The 27,692-nt window shown below is 35.5% G+C and overlaps 1 protein-coding gene and 3 pseudogenes across 1 annotated transcript; all 4 read left to right on the top strand.

The window, feature by feature from the left end:
• The first annotated feature begins 1,383 nt into the window (after positions 1-1,383).
• LOC116116646 lies at positions 1,384-7,340 on the top strand (annotated as a pseudogene).
• LOC116116645 lies at positions 4,645-6,829 on the top strand (annotated as a pseudogene).
• A 3,888-nt stretch (positions 7,341-11,228) lies between the features above and the next one.
• On the top strand, positions 11,229-12,836 carry LOC116116644 (annotated as a pseudogene).
• A 5,063-nt stretch (positions 12,837-17,899) lies between these two features.
• Positions 17,900-23,004, top strand: LOC116116712. Its single transcript, XM_031402771.1, has 2 exons — positions 17,900-18,023; positions 20,771-23,004. Exon 2 carries the CDS (start codon positions 20,895-20,897, stop codon positions 22,677-22,679), a length of 1,785 nt encoding a protein of 594 aa, XP_031258631.1. The 5' UTR covers positions 17,900-18,023; positions 20,771-20,894; the 3' UTR covers positions 22,680-23,004.
• Positions 23,005-27,692: the final 4,688 nt, after the last annotated feature.

The following is a 27,692-nucleotide window of genomic DNA, read 5'->3' as shown; positions in this document are numbered from 1 at the left end:
ATTAGTTATGAAACTAGCAAATACGTTATTCGTTTAACTATTGAAGTCTCGTAATCAGTCATGTATACATGATATCGTATGAATATGTAGATATTAATTATAATTTTTTTTCAATAAAACAAGTATATATTCAATCATTTAAAAATTATAGCCACATAAACATTATGATATAAAAAATCCACGCCACCGTAAATCAAAATTACAAGTAGATATATAGTGTTGGACAAATACATCAAATATAATTAATTAATAAAAAAGTCTTTAAAATTTTGAAATGATAAAAATCTCTATTATGTTAGTTAGTCGCTAAACTTATATCACTAATAAATATTCATTTAATTGATCTCATGTTGTTTATTTGATACCTAAAATTTAACAAAACGGATATTTTATCTCATAAAGTTGTAGACATTATTATATGAATAAAAGATATTTACCTACCCACGGTTTGAATCTACCGTTCCCTCCTGTGGTTTCATAAATTATGAATGTGAAGCCAATTTTAAATTTCAAATGTTAATTTAAGAATTAAAGGGTGATTAGGTCTTTTTATTCAAACAATAGTAAACCTTAACTCTATCACTCCACCAAATTAGTAAAATTTGATAAAACCCCACATTTAAAAATTTTCTCACAACTCAAACCTTGCTTTCTGCCTCCAACCCAACTCCACCACTACCACCACACAACACCCTGGTGGCAGATCTGGCTACCGCCGAGAAGAGGAAAGGAGAAAGAGAAGGAGAAAAGAGAAGAGGAGAGGAGGTGGAGAAGATTACGGTGAAGGTGAGAAAGAAAGAGGGGCAGCGGCATGTGTGGGTACCAATCTGGCCGCTACGAGAAGAGGATAGGAAAAGAGAAGAAAGAAAGAGTGTGGAGAAGATAATGAGAGAGAGAGAGAGAGAGAAGATCTGGCCGCCGTAGAGAAGAGGATGGTTGAAGAATATGGTGTTATTGAAATAAATTTGAAAGAAAGATGGGTATTTTGCTAATTCTATAAATTTCAGGTTATAAAGAAATTACTAATTTACTATTTATTATAACCGGCGATAAAAAAATATTGACTCGTAAAACTGGTCAAAGCAAAATTTACGTAGGCAGGTTTAAATTGAGCGGGAAGCATTATGAAATTATGGGTGGAAACGGGATTTGCAAAATCTGGGCGGGTAAATGTCTTTTACTCATTGTAATTATATAAAATTGTAAAACTCTTTAAAAAATAGTCAGTCAACAAATATTTATCAAGTAAATAATACATTAATTTTTCTAAGAAAGATCCTTCAGACAACATCCAAAATATGGCAAGCCTTAGCGCCTAAGCTTCGATTGAATCTCTCTCCTTCTCTTTATAAAACCCCACCAAGATTCACCACCATCATATCCATGGCAAGATACCTCCAACGAACACTGACCACCGCAACACACGGAACCAGAAAGCCCCATGAGCTACCAGAAGGCTGCATCGCCACCGTCATCTCCTGCACCACCCCCCGTGACGCCTGCCGTTGTTCTTGGTTTCTTCCCTTTCAAGTCCGCCGCTGAATTACGCGTTTGGGAGCGCTTCTTGCCCCCGAGTACCAGTCCATCATTTAAGTCTTCCCCTTCCCCCTTCGTCGTCGTTTCTCCGTCTTCTTTGCTGTGTTTGCCTTCGAAGAAGGAGCTCTTTCTCAGCCTCTGTGACAACCGATTCTCATTGATGATGGGAAAAAGGGTGGTTTTCGTGATTTTGTTTCTGGTTTTCAATGGGGAAACTTTGATGGGGCTGGTAAAATACATAAATAGTTATGAATTTCGCTTAAACCATTAACACATATATTTAAAAGATAAAGCTTATAAACGCTTAAGCAATAGCTTATAGTAATGTTATTTAATAAGAATTTCAAACTTCATGGCCATTTAATTCATTCTAAAACCCTAATTGAAATAATGAAGATGAAAATTTAGCTAATTAATGGCCTTACAATTCAAAACATATCGCTCTAATTGTCTTTTTCTTCTAATTAGGGGTTTATTCAAATTATCCCTTCGTCTTTGGCGGTAATGTATTAGTATCTAATTGTGTTTGACATTGAACAGGCCTTTTCCTGGATAAGCAGAGGGAAGAAATGTTACATGATATCTGCTAGGGACTCATCATTGTGTGGGGTGATACTCCACATATTGGAGATGGACTTCTCTTCCTGGCGCGAGGTTTATACACGGCTTTTTCTTGTCGCTTTTAGTTTCTCCGAAACTGTTTCTGGATGAGCTTAAGTTTATTGACAATTTTACAGGTTCCAAGAGGTTGCTGAGCTTATAGATGTGTGTTGGCTTGAGATAGTGGAAGAGTAGTACTTGCATTCTGTCCCCAGGGCAGATTACGCGGCCTATCTCGTGTTCAAGCTGACGGCAGAGTCTTATGGGTTTAAAAGTCTTGCTGTAGAGGTTCATGTGGACTTGTGGGAAGAAAGCCAAAAACGAACTGTCTATTTGGAGCAGTGAGAGGGCAGGCATCTCTGCCGAGAGAGAATGATGGCCATCACCCAAGGAGAGGGAGACAGGTGGCTTGAGGTCGAGTTGGGTGACTTTACAGCAGGAGATGAAGATGGTGAATTGAAATGAATATTTTGGCGGTGACGCCTGGCCACTGGAAGAGTGGCCTCATTGTTCAAGGAATCGAGATAAGGCCAAAGCAGGGTAGATAAGTAGGTGATCTTCTTCCTTAAGTATTGACATTGACATATAATAAGGCATTTATTAGTACTACAGTCTGTCTCTTGTGTCAAAACCTTGTTTTTTGTGTATTTACTTGTTTAGCTGTGATGTTCCCTTTAGTGATATGGTAATTTGCTTGTGCATTGGGATTAATTTGAGCTTTTGTGCCAATTGAAGTGTCTTTGAGATGATTCTTTTCTCAGCTTGCTTTCGAGGAGAGTCATTTATCGGGCACATTTTTGTGATATTTTTAGGAATCTTTGTATCGGGCAGATTTGATGAATATTTAGATCGATTGATTTCATTGTAGTACAATAGTTTTATTATCATGTGCTGAAAATTGAAAATAGGATTTCACCAAAACAGAAGATTTCAATCTTAAGTTCAAACTTGAGCTTCTTCGACATTAGTTATGAAAACTAGCAAATACGTTATTCGTTTAACTATTGTAAGTCATCGTCAATCACGTCATGTATACATGATATCGTATGAATATGTAGATATTAATTATAATTTTTTTTTCAATAAAACAAGTATATATTCAATCATTTAACAATTATATGCCACATAAACATGTATGATATAACAATCCACTCCACCATAAATCAAACTTACAAGTAGATAAAGTGTTTGGACAAATACATTTTACTTCTTAATTAAGGTTAATGCATCAAATATAATTAATTAATAAAAATTTCTTTAAAAAATTTTGAAATGATAAAAATCTCTATTATGTTAGTTAGTCGCTAAACTTATATCACTAATAAATATTTATTTAATTGATCTCATATTGTTTATTTGAACACCTAAAATTTAACGAATAACGAATATTTTATCTCATAAAGTTGTAGACATTATTTTAATCGAATAAAACACATTTACCTACCCAAGGTTTGACAAATCTACTGTTCCCACCCGTGGTTTCATAAATTGTGAATTCTCACCCAATTTTAAATTTCAAATGTTAAATTTAATAATTAAAAGGATGCTTAGGTCTTTTTATTCAAACAATAGTAAACCTTATCTCTCTACTCCCCCAAATTAGTAAAATTTTAAAATAAACCTCCACATTTAAAAATTTTCTCACAACTCAAACCTTGCTCTCCGCGTCCAACTCCACCACTACCACCAACACCATTGGTGACCAGATTTGGCTACCGCGGAGAAGAGGAAAGGAGAAAGAGAAAGAGAAAAAGAAAAGAGAAGAGAGAGAGAGGCAGAGAAGAGTTACGGCAAAAGTGAGAAAGAAAGAGGCGACAACAGCCATGTGTGGTTACCAAGAAGATGACAGGAAAAAGAGAAGAAAGAAAGATGTGGAGAAGAGATAATGAGAGAGAGAGAGAAGATCTAGCTGCCGTAGAGAAGAGGATGGTTTGATGAATATCGTGGTATTGAAATAAATTTGAATAAAAGATGATTATTTTGCTAATTCTATAAATTTCAGGATTATAAAGTTATTTACTAGTTTACTATTTATTATAACCAGGGACAGAAAAGATATTTGACTCGTCAAACCTGGTGAAAGCAAAATTTACGTATACAAGTTTAAAATTGGACGGGAAGCAATTTATGAAATTATGGGTGGAAAACTGCTTTTGCAAAACCTTGGGCGGGTAAATGTCTTTTTACTCATTCTAATTTAATAAATATTTGTAAGAGTAATACTACACCAACTCTTTCTTACAAATTTTCTCTCATAACTCTTACGCAGCTCACAATTGATGAGTTTGTAATTAATTAGTGAGACTCATACGAGATTTATATGGGATTTCTTATGAACTGATCAATTACGAAGTGCCACATTAAGCTTATAAAAGAAAATTGATGAAAAAGAACTGTTAGTGTTGAATTATTGATATTTGTAATTAACTTTTCAAATTATGTGGGTCCAATATTATTTTATCAAATAAATAATTAATATTAATTTTTCTATGAAAGATCCTTCCGGACAACATCCAAAATATAGCAAGCCTTAACCGCTAAGCTTTCGATTGAATCTCTCTCCTTCTTTATAAAACCCCACCAAGATTCATCACCATCATTACTTCCATGGCAAGACACCTCCAACGAACCGCTGACAACACACAACAACAACGCGAACCAGAAAGCCCCACGAGCTTATTACCAGAAGGCTGCATCGCCGCCGTCATCACCTGCACCACCCCCCGTGACGCCTGCCGCTTGTCCTTGGTTTCTTCCATTTTCAAGTCCGCCGCCGAATCCGACGCCGTTTGGGAGCGCTTCTTGCCCCTCGAGTATCAGTCCATCATTTCTAAGTCTTCCCCTTGCCCGTCGTCGTCGTCTTCTCCGTCTTCTTTGCTGTGTTTGCCTTCGAAGAAGGAGCTCTTTCTCAGCCTCTGTGACCACCCGATTCTCATTGATGATGGGAAAAAGGTTTATTTTCGTGATTTTGTGTCTGGGTTTTCAATTCTACGAGATTTTGATTCGGAATTTCTAATATGTTTTGGATGGGATCTGAATTGGGCTTTTTTTTTTTTTTTAAATTACTTATTTGTTTAGTGTGGGAAAAAATTTGTCAATTAGATTAGTGAGTTGGAATTTCTTTGCACAGCGCCTCCGTGAGGTTGGGGAAGTGTCAATTAGATCCCTAAACCCTAATTGACATAATTGAAGATGAAAATTTTAGGCTGAGCGACTTGTTCATACCCAAGGTTTGCCGTAACGATAAAGTGGTACCTAAAAGGTTTGAAAACGACAAACAGGTACCTAGTGATTTCTGTTTGTTAATAGTGAAAAGACTAAAATGCCCTTGAAAGTTTGATATTTTAGTTTTTTATAAATTTAAAAATTTCTAAAAAACCCTCTAGGTTTGCTAATTTAACTAAACATCCCCATATATAAAAAGTTTGTTAAATAACAAAAACACTCTCATCACCCGCAGGGCCAGATTCGGCCACCACCGTTGGAATTGGCTGGGAAATTGCATTACGACACAGACCCGTCGGATCTGTGTCGTAACGTTTCGATTGCCATCGAGAACAGATGGAGTTTTGCGGCCTAACGATCAGATCTGATCTGGCCAAAAAGGCCAGATCTATGGCTAGATCTGACCCTCGAGACCGCAAACTCCATCTGCGGCGTTGATGGCAAGATCAGCCACGGATTGGTCGAAAAGGCCAGATCGACGGGTTGTAATGCAATTTCCTGCCAGATTCGGCGGTGGTGGCCAGAATCTGGCACTGCGGTGGTGGGGAGTGTTATCATTTAACAAACTTTTTATATATGGGGGTGTTTAGTTAAATTAGCAAACCTAGGGAAATTTTTAAATTTATAAAAAACTAAAATATAAACTTTCAGGGCATTTTGTCTTTTACTATTAAAAAACAGAAATCACTAACAGAACATGACGGAAGGTACCTGTTTGTCGTTCCAAACCTTTAGGTACCACTTGTCGTTACGGCAAACCTTGGGTATGCGTAAGTTGTTTGGCCAAAATTTTAAGCTAATTAAGGCCTTGAAGGAGGTTCACTTACAATCAAAACATTTGTCTTTCTCCAAACTTTGGGGTTTATTTATATTATCTTTTCCTCTTTGGCAGTAATATATCTAATTTGTTATTGAACTTGAATAGGCCTTTTTCTGGATAAGCGGAGTGGAAGAAATGTTACATGATATCTGTAGGGACCTCATGATTGCATGGGGTGATACTCCCGAATATTGGACATGGACGTCTCTTCCTGGCGCGAGGTTTATATCTCGGTTTTTTCTTGTGGTTTAGTTTTCTCCGAACTGTTTCTGGATGAGCTTAAGTTGTATTGCAATTTACAGGTTCCAAGAGGTTGCTGAGCTTATAGATGTGTGTTGGCTTGAGATACGTGGAAAGATTAGTACTTGCATTCTGTCCCCAGGGACAGATTACACAGCCTATCTCGTGGTTCAAGCTGACGGCAGAGTCTTATGGGTTTAAAGGTCTTGCTGTAGAGGTCCATATTGGATGTGGGAAGCGAAGCCAAAAACGATCTGTCTATTTGGATGCAGTGAAGGGCAGAGAATGCAATATCAGTTTGGGAGGGTGCTGGTCTATTTAATCGCAGCGGCAGTTTGGGATGGAGGCATCTTTGCCAGACAGAATGATGGCCATCATCCCAAGGAGAGAGGAGACAGGTGGCTTGAGGTCGAGGAGTGACTTTACAATGCAGGAGTTGAAGATGGTGTATTAGAAATGAGAATTGGGAGACTAAAAGTCTTCACTGGACGAGTGCCGCTTGTTCAAGGAATCGAGATAAGGCGAAGCAGGTTGATAAAATAAGTGATCTTCTTTAAGTATTGCCATTGGCATAATAATAATGGCATTTTACTTATAGTACCACAGCTTGTCTGTTGTGTCAAAACCTTGTGTTGTGTATTTACTTTTGTTAGCATGTGATGGTTCCCTTTAGTGATATGGTAATTTGCTTGTGGCATTGATAATTTGAGCTTTTGTGCTAATTGAAGTTTCTTTGAGATCATTCTTTTCTCAGCTTGCTTTCGGTAGAGTCCATTTATCAGGCAGATCTTGGTGATATATTAGATTGATTGATTTCTTGGAATATTTGTATCGGGCAGATTCTGATGACATATTTAGATCGATTGATTTCATGGTAGTCAATAGGTTATTATTATCATGTGCTGAAAATTGAGAAGTGATGCATCTCGTATATAATTGCGAAAGAGGAAGCGATGGTGGAGCTTGCAATATCCAGAAACAAAAAGAAAGCAGTTGAATGCTAAGGTAGCCTTTGTTGTGGAAGAGAGAAGAATCAGAGGTTGAAGTTTGTTATGATTTTGTTCTCCAATAATTCATTTTGTTGTGTGTTTGCATTAGCAAGATATAATATCCCTGAATTTGTGTTTAAAGGGGACATTTAGATTATTGGAGCTGGGTTTAACTATTAGCTAAGGTATCGGCTGGCAATGTTACCGTGCTCGGGACCATGAATCTTTCTGATGTAATCCAATGGTTTGAGGCTTGAGACTAGTCAAGGCATTGGCGATAACATTTCCTGTCCTCAGAAAACGTCAAATCGACTTTGTGTTCATTTATAAACTAATCTGCATTTGTGCTACCATTGCACCCTAAGTTGATACCATGGTTTGCGCATGGTTTGCAGGCTCGGAATCTTGTAGAAAGCCTCTTTGGTAGCTTGAGATTTGCTTTAGTCATTGCTTTTGTTTGCAGATTTTGTATACAAATTTGAATATGTAGCATAATAATTGTGCCCTTAGAGATACTTTTGCCTAGCCATTGCTTTTGGCCAAACATTCTATTCTACAAAAAGTTTTTAAAAAGAGAAATTCCTACATTTTAATAATTTGATTTTCAAAATGTCAAGGGTTTGTTTAAAAGGTAGATTTTGTCATAATGTTTACATAATTGAATCCTCACAAAAAAAAATGACAAAGGACAAAAGTCATTGGAATAAGTTTTAAGTAATCTAGCATGATTTAGTGTCCCTTTAATTAGACTATTAAATATATTGTTAAATGTTTGATATCTAATCTTGTTTCTTGTATTATAATTCTAGTGTATATATAAAAAAAAATCTTATTTTTATATAAGGGAATTGTAAAATATGAATTTATGACTAAATTTTTCATTTATTAAAACTTCATTTTAGAAAATTGATTATCTAGGTATGTATATCCAAAACCCTTATAAGATGGATATATCTTTTTCTTCACATGAAATGAATACTTACAAATGTAGGATTTATATGAAATAATTTACCATATTATGTCGCATTAAAAAACTTAAAGTAATTTATTCAACAAAAATAATGTCTATTCATGGTCAAATAATAAATAGTAGTTTACCATTTTCTCTATATTATTCCTTTTTTGGGAAAAAAAAAATTTTTGACAAGAGCTAGGTAACCATGGGCCGTGAGGCCATCATGCCATTTAGCCCTCCTATCTTTGAGGAGCGGATTAAAAGATAGAGATTCGTAAAACTATCCGAAAAAAGAAAAAATAAACATCTATTAGCACTCTACTATATATTAAAAACTATTTATCTATTTTTTTAATAAATTAAATGATAAATTTAACCATATTAAATAATTAAATTCATTTTAATTTCTTACTTTTACAAATATTTTGAAACCCATATTATGAAACAGGATAGTTATGGAAATTCACTACTTATTTGCAATAGTCACTATAGCCAAAACTGTTTGCTACTTGTTCGGAATAGGGGTGTCAAGCGAGTGAGTCGCTTGCGAGCAGCTCGCAGTTGAGTCGAATTGAGTTCAAGTTCCAATCTCAGTTGAGTAGCTCGCAAGCTTACTCGAGCTCAATAGGGGACATATGCAAGTTTTGCAACTATTAGGGGGATGTCATATTAACATATAGCCAAAAACTGTTTGTACTTGTTCGGATAGGGGTGTCAAGCGAGTCGAGTCACTTGCAAGCTCCCATGCCGAGTCGAATCAAGTTCAAGCTTCTCGATACTCAGCTCGAGCAGCTCGCGAGCTTACCCGAGCTAACAGGGGATATATGCAAGTTTTTCAACTATTAGGGGGATGCATGTAATTTACCATTTTGCCTTCACATTAGTCAAAGGGATGCTGTATCCCATTCAATTCGAATATCAAACCCTAAATTCTAATCTTTGTCACCCCCGACCTACCGCTATTCATCTCTCGAAGACAATGACTCTACCGCTCGCTTATTCTTGGTAATCGTGGCTCCTCGAGATTCATCTCTGAACTATAATCTTTTTTCTCCACCAAGTTTTCATCTGTTTCAGGGATATAGTAGGAACAAGAAGAGGTGGATAGTGGATTAGTATAAAGGGGCTTGAATCTTTGGTGATTCTTCTGATAACCATTCAGGTTTTGGAGCAAGTCACCGTCTATGATATGATGTTTCTAAATTTTGATTTGGGTATTTTAGACATGGACCGAAGAAGGTTGAAATTGATGCTTCTGTTGATGGGTTATAGGAATGGTGAATTCAAGAAGTCTAGAGAGGAATACGAATCTTGATTTGAGGCTTTGGTGTAAAATGGGGAAAAGTTCTACCAAGTTAATTGAGTTTGGGAAGGATTTCACCAAAACGAAGATTTCAATCTTAAGTTCAAACTTGAGCTTCTTCGACATAGTTATGAAAACTAGCAAATACGTTATTCGTTTAACTATTGTAAGTCACGTCAATCACGTCATGTATACATGTATCGTATGAATATGTAGATATTAATTATAATTTTTTTTTCAATAAAACAGTATATTTCAATATTTACAATTATATGCACATAAACATGTATGATATAACAATCCACGCCACCGAAATCAAACTTACAAGTAGATAATATAAGTGTTGGACAAATACATCAAAAATAATTAATAATAAAATGTCTTTAAAAAATTTTGAAATGATAAAAATCTCTATATGTTAGTTAGTCGCTAAACTATATCACTAATAAATATTCATTTAATTGATCTCATGTTGTTATTTGAATACCTAAAATTAACAAATAACGGATATTTTATCTCATAAGTTGTAGACATTATTCTAATTGAATAAAAGATATTCACTAACCACGGTTTGAAATCTACCGTTCCTCTTGTGGTTTCATAAATTTGAATGCATAGCAATTTTAAATTTCAAATGTTAATTTTAAGAATTAAAAGGGTGATTAGGTCTTTATTCAAACAATAGTAAACCTAACTCTATCACTCCACCAAATTAGTAAAATTTGAAATAAACCCCACATTTAAAAATTTCTCACATCAAACCTTGCTTTCTGCCTCCAACTCCAACTCCACCACTAACAACAAACACAACACCATGGTGGCAGATCTGGCTACGCCGAGAAGAGGAAAGGAGAAAGAGAAGGAGAAAAAGAGAAGAGAGAGAGAGGTGGAGAAGGTTACGTGAAGGTGAGAAAGAAAGAGGTGGCCGGCGCATGTGTGTACCAATCTGCCGCTACGAGAAGAGGATAGGAAAAAGAGAGAAGAAAGATGTGGAGAGAGAGAGAGAGAGAGAGAGGAGAGAAGATCTGGCCGCCGTAGAGAGGATGGTTTGAAGAATATGGTGTGTTATGAAATAAATTTGAAAGAAGATGGTTATTTTGCTAATTCTATAAATTTCAGGATTATAAAGAATTTACTAATTTACTATTTATTATAACCGGGAAAAAAATATTTGACTCGTCAAACCTGGTCAAAGCAAAATTTACGTAGGCAGGTTTAAAATTAGCGGGAAGCCATTTATGAAATTATGGGTGAAACGGGATTTGCAAAATCTTGGCGGGTAAATGTCTTTTTACTCATTGTAATTTAATAAATATTTGTAATTAACTTTTCAAAATATGTCAGTCCAACAAATATTTTATCAAAATAATTAACCTAATTTTTTTCTAAGAAAGATCCTTCCAGACAACATCCAAAATATGGCAAGCCTTAGCCGCTAAGCTTTCGATTGACTCTCCTTCTTTATATAAACCCACCAAGATTCACACCATCATACTTCATGGCAAGATACCTCCAACGAACACTGACCACCCGCAACAACAACGCGAACCAGAAAGCCCCATGAGCTTATTACCAGAAGGCGCATCGCCACGTTCATCCTGCAACACCCCCCGTGACGCCTGCGCTTGTCTTTGGTTCTTTCATTTCAAGTCCGCCGCTGAATTCGACGCCGTTTGGGAGCGCTTCTTGCCCCCGAGTACCCGTCCATCCTTTAGTCTTCCCTGCCCGTCGTCGTCGTCTCTCGTCTTCTTTGCTGTGTTTGCCTCGAAGAAGGAGGCTTCTCAGCCTCTGTGACAACCGATTTCATTGATGATGGGAAAAAGGTTGGTTTTCGTTATTTTGTGTTCTGGTTTTTCAATTTGGGGAAACTTTGATGGGGGCTGGCCATAAAATACATAAATAGTTATGAATTTCGCTTAAACCATTTAACAACATAATTAAAAGATAAAAGCTATAAACGTTAAGCAAAAGCTTATAAGTAATGTTATTTAATAAGAATTTCAAACTTCATGGCCATTTAATCATTCTAAAACCCTAATGAAATAATTGAAGATGAAAATTTTAAGCTAATTAATGGCCTTACAATTCAAAACATATTCGCTCTAATTGTCTTTTCTCCAACTTTAGGGGTTTATCAAATTATCCCTTCGTCTTTGGCGTAATGTATTATGTATCTAATTGTGTTATTGACATTGAACAGGCCTTTTCTTGGATAAGCAGAGTGGGAAGAAATGTTACATGATATCTGTAGGGACCTATCATTGTGGGGGTGATACTCCCATATTGGAGATGGACTTCTCTTCCTGGCGCGAGGTTTATATCACGGCTTTTTCTTGTCGCTTTTAGTTTCCCGAACTGTTTCTGGATGAGCTTAAGTTTATTGACAATTTTACAGGTTCCAAGAGGTTGCTGAGCTTATAGATGTGTGTGGCTTGAGATACGTGGAAAGATTAGTACTTGCATTCTGTCCCCAGGGACAGATACGCTGGCCTATCTCGTGTTCAAGCTGACGGCAGAGTCTTATGGGTTTAAAGGTCTTGCTGTAGAGGTTCATGTTGGACTTGTGGGAAGTGAAAGCCAAAAACGAACTGTCTATTTGGATGCAGTGAGAGGGCAGGCATCTCTGCCGAGAGAGAATGATGGCCATCATCCCAAGGAGAGAGGAGACAGGTGGCTTGAGGTCAAGTTGGGTGACTTTTACAATGCAGGAGATGAAGATGGTGAATTAGAAATGAATATTTTGGCGGTGACGCCTGGCCACTGGAAGAGTGGCCTCATTGTTCAAGGAATCGAGATAAGGCCAAAGCAGGGTAGATAAGTAGGTGATCTTCTTCCTTAAGTATTGCCATTGACATAATAATAATGGCATTTATTAGTACTACAGTCTGTCTCTTGTGTCAAAACCTTGTTTTTGTGTATTTACTTTTGTTTAGCATGTGATGTTCCCTTTAGTGATATGGTAATTTGCTTGTGCATTGGGATTAATTTGAGCTTTTGTGCCAATTGAAGTGTCTTTGAGATCATTCTTTTCTCAGCTTGCTTTCGAGTAAGAGTCCATTTATCAGGCAGATGTTGGTGATATATTTTATGGAATCTTTGTATCGGGCAGATTTTGATGACATATTTAGATCGATTGATTTCATTGTAGTACAATAGTTATTATTATCATGTGCTGAAAATTGAAAAGTGAATGGGATCTCGTCATATAATTTGTGAAAGAGGAAGCGACGGCGGAGCTTGCAATATCCTCGAAACAAAAAGAAAGCATTTGGATGCTAAGGTAGCCTATTGTTGCGGAAGAGTGAAGAATCAGAGGTTGAAGTTTGTTGTGATCTTGTTTTCCAATAAGTTATATTTTGTTTTGTGTGTTGGCATTAGCAAGAAGTATAATAAATCCCTGAATTTGTTTTTAAAGGGAGACATTTAGATTATTGGAGCTGGGTTTAACTATTAGCTAAGGTATCGGCTGGCAACGTTACCATGCTCAGGGACCATTGAATCTTTTCTGAATGTAATCCAATGGTTCGAGACTAGTCAAGGCATTGGCGACAACATTACTGGTCCTTAGAAACCGTCAAATCGATACCTTGTGTTCATTTATAAAACTAATCTACATTTGTGCTACCATTGCACCTTTAAGATGATACCATGGTTTGTGCATGGATTTGCAGGCTCGGAATCTTGCAGAAAGCCTCTTTGGTAGCTTGAGATTTGCTTTAGTCATTGCTTTTGTTTACAGATTTTGTTATACTAAATTTTAGAATATGGTAGCATCAATCAATTGTGCCCTTAGAGATACTTTTGACCTAGCCATTGCTTTTGGCCAAACATTCTATTCTACTAAAAGTTTGTAAAAAGAAAAATTCCTACATTTTACTAATTTTAATTTTCAAAATGTCAAGGTTTTTGTTTAAAAGATAGATTTTGTCATAATGTTACATAATTGAATCCTCAACAAAAAATGACAAAGGACAAAAGTCATTGGAATGAGCAAGGTTTTAAATCTCGACTCGAGGACCAACCCGACCAAGCCATCGGGTCATGAGTTTGACGGGTCGAACGGTCCGACTACGGGTCGGGCCGTGACGTCATCATGCTGATCTCAACATGATGTCTGCAAAAAACAAAAAAAATTTAAAAAAATTGTAGATTTTAATTTTTAACATTGATAATAAAAAATTCCCTGTAACAAATATATTCAAATCTAAAATGAAATTAAAACTACAAGTCTACAACATACCAACTTATGAAGTATAAATTATAAAGTAACAACTAACAAGTAGTTTAAAATTAAATTAAAACAACATAATCAAAATGAAACCAACATCCTACATTTCCATTTAATTCAAGTCAAGGCTGACTTTGGACACCAGATCCAGAAGCAAAATTACTTATATCAAGATCATCTTCGTCGTTGTCCTCGTCATTGTCATCATCAGCATAACTAGCATCTACAAAAAATTGCAAGCAAAAATAAATTATTAGTTAAATGTTTTGATTGTAAACCAAATGGACTAATGTAATATAAAATTTAACAAACTAAATTAAATAACACCCACTGTAGTGTGCAAATTGCACACTGCAATGTGCAATTTCGCATACTACAGTGTGCAAAAGCAGAGTGTTAAAATGCACACTACAGTCCGTTTTTACACACTGCACATAACCAATCAAACCAACCATTTTTACACACTTCAATTTTCAAATACAAACAATCACCTTTTCAATATTAAGTTTCAAACCCACTTCTTTAATATCATTATATCAAACAATCTCTATGACTCTATCTCAAACAATCTCACAGCAAAACAAAAATCAAAGTTACAAAGAACAATAACAATGACAAGTTAACAATAATGAAATACACATACCTTGTGGGAGCTGTCGAAGATCGAAGATCAAAGAAGAAGAAGAAGTTATCAAAACCGAATCTGGAAAATTAGAGATTTAGAAGTTGTCCAAGGCCCGAAGATTGAAGATTAGTTGAAGATTTTGATGATTGAAATCAGAATCAAAGAAGCCCAAGATCATAGAAGCTGATTTCTTTTTTGGTAATGGGTTTTTTTAATTTTTCTTCTCTCTGGTGTTGGGTGTTTCGAATAATAAAATTGGGAAAGGGCGAAGAAAAAAGCTGAAAGTGAAAAGGGTTACTTTTAAGTTTTAATTTTATTATTTTAAAATTTTAATTATTTTTTTATATTTTACTGTAGCTGACCCGATTTATACTAGTTGGACTAACAGTTCATCACAAAAAAACCGGTTCAACTGTGGGTGGAAACGGGTCAATTGCTATTTCCGGTTTTTTATATGAACGGCCTAGTGTTATAAGTTAAAAAAAATATATCTTATATTATTATATTAAGGGTATAATTGTAAAATCATTAGAATTTATGACTAAAATTTTCATTTACTTAAAACCTTTCATTTTAGAAAATAATGATTATCTGGGTATTTATATCCAAACCCCTTATAAGATGGATATTATCTTTTTCTTCATATGAAAATGAAATTTACTAAACAAATGTAGGATTTATATAAAATAATTGACCATTAATTATGTTGCATTAAAAAACTTAAAGTAATTTATTCAACAAAAATAATGTCTATTTATGGTCAAATAATAAATAGTAGTTTACCATTTTTCTCTAATATTATTCCTTTTTTTGAAAAAAAAAAAAAATTTTTGACAAGAGCTAGGTTAGCAATGGGCCGTGAGGCCCATCAAGCCATTTAGCCCTCCTATCTTTGATGGAGCGAATTAAAACTTAAAAGATAAAGGCTTCGTTTGGTTGCATTTTGAGAATACTACTTTAGTATTCTCAAAAAAGTTAAACACTATAATACAAAAAAACTCACAATATTATTCAATTTTTTTTAAACTCCCTAAATTTGTTAATTTATTTAAATACCCCTAAATATTTTTTAACAAAATTGTAAAAACACCCCAACAATCCACATTTATCAGATTCCGGCCACCACTGTCGAAAAATGGCCGGAATTTGATAAGATGGCGCACTACCAGCTGAATCTGGATGGTAGTGCGTCGATCTAGCCTTTTCTAGCCAGATCCACGGTGGATCTGGCCGGAAAAGGCCAGATCTAAGGCCAAAGATTTGGCCGTTGACGATCAGGTCTCTTGCCGTAACCAGTCGGTAACGACGGCCAACAAACGGTTGTCGTTAACCATCAACGACGACCGTTTGTTGGCCATCATTAAATAGCAAATACGGCCAGATCTGGCCGTCAATGGCTAGATCTAGCCGTAGATTTGACCTTTGCCAGCCAGTCCACCATGGATCTAGCCAGAAAAGGCCATATCGATGCACGACCGGCAAGATCTAGCCAGTCATGCGCCGATACGGGTACTCCAGCCACCCTCCGGTGGTGGTGGCCGGCTGTTCGTATTTGAGGGTGGGTTGGGGAGTTAACTTTTAATGTTTTATTATAAGGGGTATTTTGTAAAAAAATAAACATAGGGAGCATTTTATAATTTGTAAATCCTACATCATAATACCCGCCCAATTCAACTTTTTTTAACTTTTTTCAAAAAACTTTTCCCAAAAACATAAAATTGTGAACCAAATGGAGTCAAAGATTTGTAAAACTTATCCGAGAAAAGAAAAATAAGAGTACATCTATTAGCACTCTACTAATAGATTAAAAAAACTTGTTAATTTATTTATTTTTTAATAAATTTCAAAATGATAAATTTAACCCTATATTAAATAATTAAAATTCATTTTAATTTCTTACTTTTTACAAATATTTTTGACACCGCATATTATGAACAAAGGATAATTTAATTGAAAATAAAAATACCTATATATTTTAGTTGGTGTGTATAAATAAGATCATATATATTAAATTTGAGTAATGCTATATATACAAACTATTGCTTACAAACTAATGTGACAATCTTATACATATTATCTCCTCTAATTTGTTTAAATTATCATTAATTTAAAATAATTAAATCTCATTAAAATATATTTGTTTGTATGAGTGAGTTTGTACATATAGTATCATTCATTAAATTTTTATCGTTTGCCTTTGTGGAGAATTCTCTCTTTGGTGTTTTGTGTTGTACACTCTTCTTTTAGGTTTAAGGTTTTTTTTAGTTGTAGATGACATGGAGAAGTACCCTTTTATATCTTAATATAGAAGGCTACTTCTATATGACTTTTTCTGAAATACAAATCAATTATGAACTTTTCTTAGGAGATACAAACTCATAAGATTTTTCTATACCAATCCTCTTCAAAACCAGTGTTCTAAAACCCAACTCGGGGTGTCACCCAGCCAAGGTACCAATTTTTGGATTGAAATGTCCGACAGGTTAAATGATGATCTAACTAGTGATCTAACAAGTTTGAAATCTAACAAACACGCCTCTTGATAAATACCATCAGTCCCTACAAGTTTGAAATCCAACAAACACACCCCTATGATCTAATCGTATAGTTAGGGTTACACTTTTCTGGGCCAAATTTCGGCTGATTCTAATGACAAAAATTCAATCCAACACCGCCACCTGAAACACCGCTTCCACTCTACAAAACCCCTCTAATCTCGACACTTGGTAACCCTTTGTTCGCTGGCCGTGACTTGTGTATGCTGCCGCAATTGGGTTGATTTTTCTAGCCAAATTTTGGTTGATTCCGACTCCTCTAACCCTGGCACTTGGTGGCCCCCCATTCGTCGACCGTGACTCGTGTAGACCGTTGCGATTGAGTTTATTTTTCCACCCAAATCTTGATCGTTATCACGTATGTGTTCAGAATAATAAAAGAGAAAATAAACACATATATGATATATTTTTAATTTTTTATCATAAACAATGCAATATTTTATACCCTAAGTTATATTTATTTTTATGTGACATTAATATGTAATAATGTATTGACTTATAAGTGATATAATATAAAATGTTACTTACATATTTCAATATTAAAACAAATTAATTTATTCCTTATTATATATAATATAATCATTTTACTGTATAAGAAAATATCATATAACACATTTGACATCTCTAATTATATATATATATATATAAAGGCCAAAAAAGTGATGTGATGTCAAAAAGAAGTTGGTTACCAACTAAAAGGAGACGTAAATTAGTTTATATTTATATTCACTCTCAAGGGGTCCTATCGCAAGAAAACCAAACCTTGAGGGTAAAAATGAAAATAAAAGAAACTAGCATATCTAAAATGGTGGCTTTGTAGATTATCGAAGAAAACAATCACAGACAGAGAAAGAAAAAGTCTGTTCGGTCCACACCCAATTGCCCGAACCTTCAAAGCTTACAACGACTGAAGAAACCAGCACGAAACGGCCATACCCTCTTGCAAGGTTCTTCTCAAAATACCCAGAAATTATTATTTAAAGCTTATGAATGTTTATATTCAATGTTTTTTATGTTTATAATGTTGAAATGTAAGGTTCTAAGGCCTTGAAATGAGTCTCATAGTACAAGAATTTAATCTTTTTTGGACTTTATTTTGGATAAAATTTGTGGGTTTGGTTTGTTTATGTGAATTCTTGAGTTTTCGTCCATGGATCCGCTTGTTGAATTGTGGGTTTTCCTTGGAATTTAGTGTTTTTCTTTATTTGGGATGCTGGTTTATGTTGAGTTTTGTTTAATTTTTTTTATGAAAAGTGAAATGGTGAGGGATTTTGTTTGTTGGGTTTTGTATTTTAGTTTTTGGAAATCAAGTGTAGTTGCATTTAGCTAGTTTCAGCATAGGGCCCTAGTGATTTGAAAACACTTGTGATTAACGAAAATGCGTACCAACTATTTGAAGTAATTATGTTTCTGAGAATTTTGAACTTGCCCATGTTTAAAACTGAAGAGCTTAGCTTGTAATTTGTAGCTTTCCAATTCTATATTTTCTTTTAGAATTTGGGGTTTTGGTCTTTGTAAGCCAGTTTAGATAAAGGTGGGATCTTTAGAGCTCAAGCACTGTGTTCAAACCAAAAATTAAGAAAACACTTTTGTTGTTGTTTGATTAGGTTAGGGTTTTGAATTAGCATATGTAGCAGTTCCTAACATCGTTGGCTCTAATCAAAGATTTATGGCAGAGAGATATGTACTATCTTGGGCATTTTTGAGATATTTAAATAGCTATTCCTTGGATTTGCACCAGTGGATGCCACTCTTTCACAGTTATGAGTTATTGTAAGTGTTTCCCTTGGACAAAGGAAGTTTAGGTGTTAGTCTTAGAAATCCGTATTCAACAAAGAGATGATTTGGATTTTGTGCTTTAGTCTAGAAAAAAACATTTTCATTTTCAAGCATTGCAAATGATGAGGCAGTGAAATGTACTTTGCAACTTTACAGTAATTACATTTATAAATTACACTTGAGTTTGAGGCTGCCAGCCTTAATTCTAGTCATGGTGAATGACACTACTTAATTTGTAGTCAATTTGCATTAGGTGAGCATGAAGAAAATGAGGTGCTTAGAATTATGGGGATGCAAATAAAAATCTTCGCTGTGATGAATGGAATGATCTTCTAGATGGGCATGTATGATGTAAAACAGGAGACCTGGACAATGAGATGATCACATGTGCAGTGGGGAAATCTATAGTTGCTTCATCTTCACTAAGTGGATCTGAAATAATTAAGGGAAAAAAGAAATGATAAGGAAATCTTTATGATAAATTATTCAACTCAGACAATCTGCTATCAAAAGTTCTGGGAAATAAATTTGCAATTGACTGTAGAGTGAATAGTTTTACCATAAGAGGATGATTAAATTGATAACAAGTTAGCAATTGTATATTTTTGTTTTGGGATGTAGACTGTGGTAGATTCTACTAGGTGGAATGAACCATGGAGAATGGATGGAGAAAAACCTGGCATATATGCATAAACATTCTCTTTTCTTTTATTTTTAAAATTTCCTTGCATTTGTATGGTTCCTGAGTTTCTTCTGATTGTTAAGTCATCTCCGTAAGCAATAATTTAGGTTTCCACATCTTTGCGGACTTCAGCCTTGAGCTAGAAATGGTTTGTGATTTTTTTGATTCATGAAATCTGCATATCCTAATAGCTTAATTCACGATTTCTTGTTTTCCGCGTCTTTATCAGTTGTCTCCCTATGCTGTTGAGTTGATATACAAGAGAACTGTCTATTTAATTTTTTATTTTTACGTTTGGTTGATTTCTATGATAACAGTAATTCAAATTTTCAATCAAGTGTTGATTCCTCATTGTTCTGCATGTTAGTATGTATATATATATAACAGAGTCATGTGTATATGAGCAAGTAAAATGTCTTGTCCTAAGCAATGGCTGTTCAAGATCATTATGCGAAGGGACTATGTCTTATTTGGCTATTTCTTTAGAACCAGCATCGCACAATAGTTGTTTTTACGTTGTTGCATGATAACCCACAAATTCTTAGTTTTTTTTTCTTCCTTTTAACTCTAGGTGAACACTTCAAAACCAAGCATAACTTAAATGGATATTTTGAGGTTGATTATTTCTGAATTTGCATTTGTAGTTGAACCCATTTCCATGAAAATTCAGAAATAGCTAATGGATGATTAAGTTCTAGAATATTTAAAATGATTAATTTTGAGGTGTACAACTTATTTTAACACTGAGTTACTGGTTCTGACGCATAAATTCTATTGGATTATTTATTTATTTTACTTGCATGTTGAATTTAGTTAATGGCTTAGTTGTTAAATCTTAGTTGCTGCTTGTGTGTTATTTTAATCTATAGTTGTTCAATCTAGTTGCTGCTTGTGTATCATTTCAATCTTTTACTTTATGAAATAAGCATCTGTGGAGTCCTTCATTGAAAGCTTTCTTTATTCATTTAATTTATGTTTCATTTGTAGTGGTAGGACTGGGAAAAGTACTTAGATTGGAGTAGTTAAATTTTAAGTCTTTGGGGTTTTAATCTCTGCTTTTGCTCTACCTTGTTTCTCAAAGGTGCTTTAAGTATTTTGCTGGCTAATTAAATGCAGAGCAACAATAGATTTCTTTCCATTCTAATGTTGATTCATTATTCTGGTACTGTTCTTTGAATGACCTGATCTTCCTGTAATTTACGTTAACTTCCTTTTCCTTCCCTTCTATTTCAGACTAGAGTTTTATGTGGTTGCTGTTTTCCAAGTATAACCTTTTGAAACAAATTTTAGTCTACATTCAGCATGAGGGCAACCCTTTGAATAACGTGGTACTGCTGCACATTCGTTTTGTGGATTCATGGCTGACGATGCTTTGACTGTACCTGATGCTTCATTTAGTTTGGCAGAACAAACTTTAGCTATTGGTCAAGAATTTCCTGATGTTGAAACTTGCAGAAGAACATTGAAAGATATTGCTATAGCACTACATTTCGATCTACGGATAGTTAAATCAGATCGCAGCCGATTTATAGCCAAGTGCTCCAAAGAAGGTTGTCCATGGCGTGTTCATGTGGCAAAATGTCCTGGAGTTCCAACCTTTTCAATTAGAACCCTGCATGGAGAGCATACCTGTGAAGGAGTTCGGAACCTCCATCATCAACAAGCATCTGTGGGTTGGGTTGCAAGATCAGTGGAAGCACGCATTCGGGATAATCCACAGTACAAACCAAAGGAAATCCTGCAAGATATCCGTGATCAGCATGGAGTTGCTGTGTCCTATATGCAAGCTTGGCGCGGGAAGGAGCGTAGCATGGCTGCACTTCATGGGACTTTTGAAGAAGGATATCGCCTTCTGCCTGCATACTGTGAGCAGATAAGGAAAACCAACCCAGGAAGCATTGCGTCAGTTTTTGCTACTGGACAAGACAATTGTTTCCAGCGCCTCTTTGTTTCTTTTCGCGCATCAATCTATGGGTTTATTAATGCTTGTAGGCCACTTTTGGAGCTTGACAAAGCACACCTAAAAGGAAAATACTTAGGTACAATACTTTGTGCTGCAGCTGTTGATGCCGATGATGCATTATTTCCTTTGGCAATTGCTATTGTTGATGTGGACAGCGATGAAAATTGGATGTGGTTCATGTCAGAATTGCGAAAACTTCTTGGAGTCAATACGGACAACATGCCTAGACTAACAATACTATCAGAAAGACAAAGGGGCATGGTAGAGGCAGTAGAAACACATTTTCCAAGTGCTTTTCATGGTTTTTGTCTACGTTATATTAGTGAAAATTTTCGTGACACATTTAAGAACACAAAGTTGGTGAATATCTTCTGGAATGCTGTTTATGCACTTACAACAGTTGAATTCGAAACTAAAATCTCTGAGATGGTAGAGATCACCCAAGATGTGATACCATGGTTTCAACAATTCCCTCCTCAACTTTGGGCTATTGCATATTTTGAAGGGGTGCGGTATGGACATTTTACGCTTGGTGTCACGGAGTTGTTATATCATTGGGCACTGGAATGTCATGAACTCCCTATTGTGCAAATGGTGGAACATATTCGCCATCAGTTAGCATCTTGGTTTAATGCTCGTCGTGATATGGGCATGAGGTGGGCTTCTATTCTTGTACCATCTACTGAGAAGCAGATTTTAGAGGCAATTGCCGATGCTCGTTGCTATCAAGTTCTTCGTGCAAATGAAGTCGAGTTTGAAATTGTATCGACTGAACGAACAAATATTGTAGATATACGAAGCCGTGTGTGCTCATGTCGCCGTTGGCAACTCTATGGTTTACCTTGTGCTCATGCTGCTGCTGCGCTCCTTTCTTGTGGTCAAAACGTCCATCTATTTGCTGAGCCCTGTTTCACGGTTGCAAGTTATCGAGAGACCTATTCACAGGTGATAAATCCCATTCCAGATAAGAGCCGATGGAAAGAGCTGGGTGAGGGAGCTGAAGGGGGAGGTGCTAAGCTCGATATCTCAATACGCCCTCCCAAAACTCGCCGGCCACCTGGCAGGCCCAAAAAGAAGGTTCTCCGTGTAGAAAACTTTAAGCGCCCTAAGAGAATTGTTCAATGTGGTCGCTGCCATTTGTTAGGTCATTCTCAAAAGAAATGCACAATGCCAATTTGACACTAAATTAGATTGCCAGATTTTTTTTCTTTAGTTTTTTGTTATTTTGAAATTTGAATAGAATCAATGTTGTGTTTGTAATCTTAATGTATGTTTTCACTATTTAGTTGCAAAATAAGGATGCATCCTTTTTGGCATAGTGTTTCTCTTTTTGTCTTGTGCATATGGTGGCAGCTTGTTTTTTGTTTTGCTGTTCTGTCTCCAAAAACATAATTAAATCCTCTGCATCTCGTTAGAAATTTGTTTTCTATTATCTTTCTGTGGTATGCAGTATATTCGTAATCATGAAGGGTAAAAAATGTGATTTTTTTTTTTGTCAGTTCTTTGTAGAAAATTTTCTGATCATCCATTTTGTTATTTAAGGCAATAGTCTCCTGACGATTATTGAAGTTCCAGAAATTTCTTATTTTTTGGTTAATTTCAATGCTACTTTAAGTTTCTTGCTTGATCTGTGACAAATATTTGATTTGACATGCAAGAAGTAGATCTGTAGTCTCATGGGAACCAGCGAGAAGTGTAATCAAGCATGTTCCGAATTCTGAAGTGGAACAATATGGTAGAGTGAATGATCTTTGTGAGGTTTTGTGCATCCTAAACTTATTATATTTAGTTTTCATTAGCTGTCTGATGTACCAACAATTTTACTTTTCTTTTTAGACAGGTTCAATGTTTATGCATGTCTTAAATGACAGTCATGCAGTCACAGCTCAGGCAACGATTAAGGACCTCCTGTTCAATTTTAATGCAACAGCACTCAGTTGGTACTGTTCCCTATTTCTCCTAGTTGAACTATATTCTGGTTATTAGATGTTGGTCCATAGCAGTATGTCAGTATTTGCTTATTAAAAATTAATTTTTATGCTATTCATTCTTGTTGGATATGGTTTAAAGACTTGATGAAAAAGAAACATTTCTTTTAGAAGTGTCTAGCCAAGTTGCATTGTTCAAGTTGTGCGACTAAGTTATATTAAGTTTTGTGTTGATTCTGTTCCTTTTGGTATACCAGTTAGATCCTGTGGTGGAAGTTGCATAACCTATAAAATTAATGTTCTTTCATTGAGTCTTACGTGGCATATGAAGTCGATCTTTTTCCACTGGGCCTTAGTTTAACTATTGAAGGGACAGGATGGGATGGGGTAGGTTTAAATTCTGATTTTTTCAATCAAAGTGATTCATGTAAGCTTAATTCAGGTGCTATCATTTCTTTTGTTTTCTAGTAACATAATCATTGGTTAGAATTATATGGTTATCATTTTGACAAAATTTAATGCCTTTTATTGGTGATGCACCCTTTTTCATGTATCTTATTTTTCTATTCAGAAAAATGGATTTTGGCAGAAACGGTGTGCATATTGAGAGAATGTTTTATGATATGGCTTTTAGGCTTGTTGCAAGCAAGCATAAGTCTCAGCAGTTTGCTATAACTAAGGTGCCATCATTGAAAGTGAGCGATGATATGGTGATGCACAAGCCGAATAGGCAACTATTTCTCAAGGCTTGTTTCTTTCTTTGTGATAAGATTATCTTTAGCCTGCCTAATTGATTAGATCTCATCCTCACTTGTAATGCTGTTGGTGGTACTTGTCTTTACTTTTCACAATTCTATTTTCTTCCCTTAGTTCACGATGGATTAGAGCTGTTACCTTGTAATTTGCAGCTAATCTGATGTTCAACAGATTTCAACACCCCAAAGTCAGTAGTAAGAGAAATCTGTTTTGGTTTATCCGTCAGAACACCATTTTGGATGGTGATTTGACCTGTTTTGATTATAAACATGCAAGCGCAGACGAACTAGCGAAAAGGTTCACTCCATAGGTGTGCTCGAAAAGTCATAAGTGAGGGACAGAAATATGTGCAGGAGTGATGTGGCTTAATGTGCATAACTTGGATCCGATGTGTTGGCTTGTCTAACCTTGTTCTCTGGTAAAATTCACCACACGAATCTTGGCTTTTACAGTTCTATATTAATGATTATTCACTGTGGAGGCTCCTGTTGGCGCAGACTATCAAAGATATAGTTGATCATCCTATTTGGTTTACTCTCACATTGCAAAATTGCTAGAATGAGTGTTGTGATGGTATTGGCCTTATGTTATTTGCTGAAATAATCTTTTGATTAATGGTTAAGGGTGAGCACGGGTAGTGCTTTAGTCTAGAAAAAACATTTTCATTTTCAAGCATTGCAAATGATGAGGCAGTGAAATGTACTTTGCAACTTTACAGTAATTACATTTATAATTACACTTGAGTTTAGGCTGCCAGCCTTAATTCTAGTCATGGTGAATGACCACTACTTAATTTGTAGTCAATTTGCATTAGGTGAGCATGAGAAAATGAGGTGCTAATTATGGGGATGCAAATAAAAATCTTCGCTGTGATGAATGGAATTTCTTCTAGATGGGCATGTTATGTGTAAAACAGAAGACCTGGAATGAGATGATCACATGTGCAGTGGGAAATCTATAGTTGCTTCATCTTCACTAGTGGATCTGAAATAATTAAGGGAAAAAAGAAATGTAAGGAAATCTTTATGATAAATTTTCACTCAGACAATCTGCTATCAAAAGTTCTGGAAATAAATTTGCAATGACTGTAGAGTGAATAGTTTTACCATAAGAGGATGATTAAATGATACAAGTTAGCAATTGTATATTTTTGTTTTGGGATGTAACTGTGGTAGATTCTACTAGGTGGAATGACCATGGAGAATGGATGGAGAAAAACCTGGCATAATGCATAAACATTCTCTTTTCTTTATTTTTAAAATTTCCTTGCATTTGTATGGTTCCTGAGTTTCTTCTGATTGTTAAGTCATCCGTAAGCAATAATTTAGTTTCCACATCTTTGCGGACTTCAGCCTTGAGCTAGAAATGGTTTGTGATTTTTTTGATTCTGAAATCTGCATATCCTAATAGCTTAATTCACGATTTCTTGTTTCTCCGCTCTTATCAGTTGTCTCCCTATGCTGTTGATTGATATACAAGAGAACTGTCTATTTATTTTTTATTTTTACGTTTGGTTGATTTCTATGATAACATTAATTCAAATTTTCAATCAAGTGTTGATTCCTCATTGTTCTGCATGTTAGTATATATATATATATATATATATATATATACAGAGTCATGTGTATATGAGCAAGTAAAATGTCTTGTCCTAAGCAATGGCTGTTCAAGATCATTATGCGAAGGGACTATGTCTTATTGGCTATTCTTTAGAACCAGCATCGACAATAGTGTTTTTTACGTTGTTGCATGATAACCCACAAATTCTTAGTTTTTTTTTCTTCCTTTTAACTCTAGGTGAACACTTCAAAACCAAGCTAACTTAAATGGATTTTTGAGGTTGTTATTTCTGAATTTGCATTTGTAGTTGAACCCATTTCCATGAAAATTCAGAAATAGCTAATGGATGATTAAGTTCTAGAATATTTAAAATGATTAATTTTGAGGTGTACAACTTATTTTAACACTGAGTTACTGGTTCTGACACATAAATTCTATTGGATTATTATTTATTTTACTTGCATGTTGAATTTAGTTAATGGCTTAGTTGTTAAATCTTAGTTGCTGCTTGTGTGTTATTTTAATCTATAGTTGTTCAATCTAGTTGCTGCTTGTGTATCATTTCAATCTTTTACTTTATGAAATACATCTGTGGAGTCCTTCTTGAAACTTTCTTTATTCATTTAATTTATGTTTCATTTGTAGTGGTAGACTGGAAAGTACTTAGATTGGAGTAGTTAAATTTTAAGTCTTTGGGTTTTAATCTCTGCTTTTGCTCTACCTTGTTTCTCAAAGGTGCTTTAAGTATTTTGCTGGCTAATTAAATGAGAGCAACAATAGATTTCTTTCCATTCTAATGTTGATTCATTATCTGGTACGTTTTCTTTGAATGACCTGATCTTCCTGTATTTCGTTAACTTCCTTTTCCTTCCCTTCTATTCAGACTAGAGTTTTATGTGGTTGCTGTTTTCCAAGTATAACCTTTTGAAACAATTTAGTCTACATTCAGCATGAGGGCAACCCTTTGAATAACGTGGTACTGCTGCACATTCGTTTTGTGGATTCATGGCTGACGATGCTTTGACTGTACCTGATGCTTCATTTAGTTTGGCAGAACAAACTTTAGCTATTGTCAAGAATTTCCTGAGTTGAAACTTGCAGAAGAACATTGAAAGATATTGCTATAGCACTACATTTCGATCTACGATAGTTAAATCAGATCGCAGCCGATTTATAGCCAAGTGCTCCAAAGAAGGTTGTCCATGGCGTGTTCATGTGGCAAAATGTCCTGGAGTTCCAACCTTTTCAATTAGAACCCTGCATGGAGAGCATACCTGTGAAGGAGTTCGGAACCTCCATCATCAACAAGCATCTGTGGTTGGGTTGCAAGATCAGTGAAGCACGCATTCGGGATAATCCACAGTACAAACCAAAGGAAACCTGCAAGATATCCGTGATCAGCATGGAGTTGCTGTGTCCTATATGCAAGCTTGGCGCGGGAAGGAGCGTAGCATGCTGCACTTCATGGGACTTTTGAAGAAGGATATCGCCTTCTGCCTGCATACTGTGAGCAGATAAGAAAACCAACCCAGGAAGCATTGCGTCAGTTTTTGCTACTGGACAAGACAATTGTTTCCAGCCTCTTTGTTTCTTTTGCCGCATCAATCTATGGGTTTATTAATGCTTGTAGCCACTTTTGGAGCTGACAAAGCACACCTAAAAGGAAAATACTTAGGTACAATACTTTGTGCTGCAGCTGTTGATGCCGATGATGCATTATTTCCTTTGGCAATTGCTATTGTTGATGTGGACAGCGATGAAATTGGATGTGGTTCATGTCAGAATTGCGAAACTTCTTGGATCAATACGGACAACATGCCTAGACTAACAATACATCAGAAAGACAAAGGGGCATGGTAGAGGCAGTAGAAACACATTTTCCAAGTGCTTTTCGGTTTTTGTCTACGTTATTTAGTGAAAATTTTCGTGACACATTTAAGACACACAA

The sequence above is a fragment of the Pistacia vera genome, unplaced genomic scaffold (genome assembly GCF_008641045.1).
Source record: "Pistacia vera cultivar Batoury unplaced genomic scaffold, PisVer_v2 Contig78, whole genome shotgun sequence".
NCBI lineage: Eukaryota > Viridiplantae > Streptophyta > Magnoliopsida > Sapindales > Anacardiaceae > Pistacia > Pistacia vera.
Note: the sequence above shows the minus strand (reverse complement) of the source record. Positions and strands in the feature narration are given on the sequence as shown.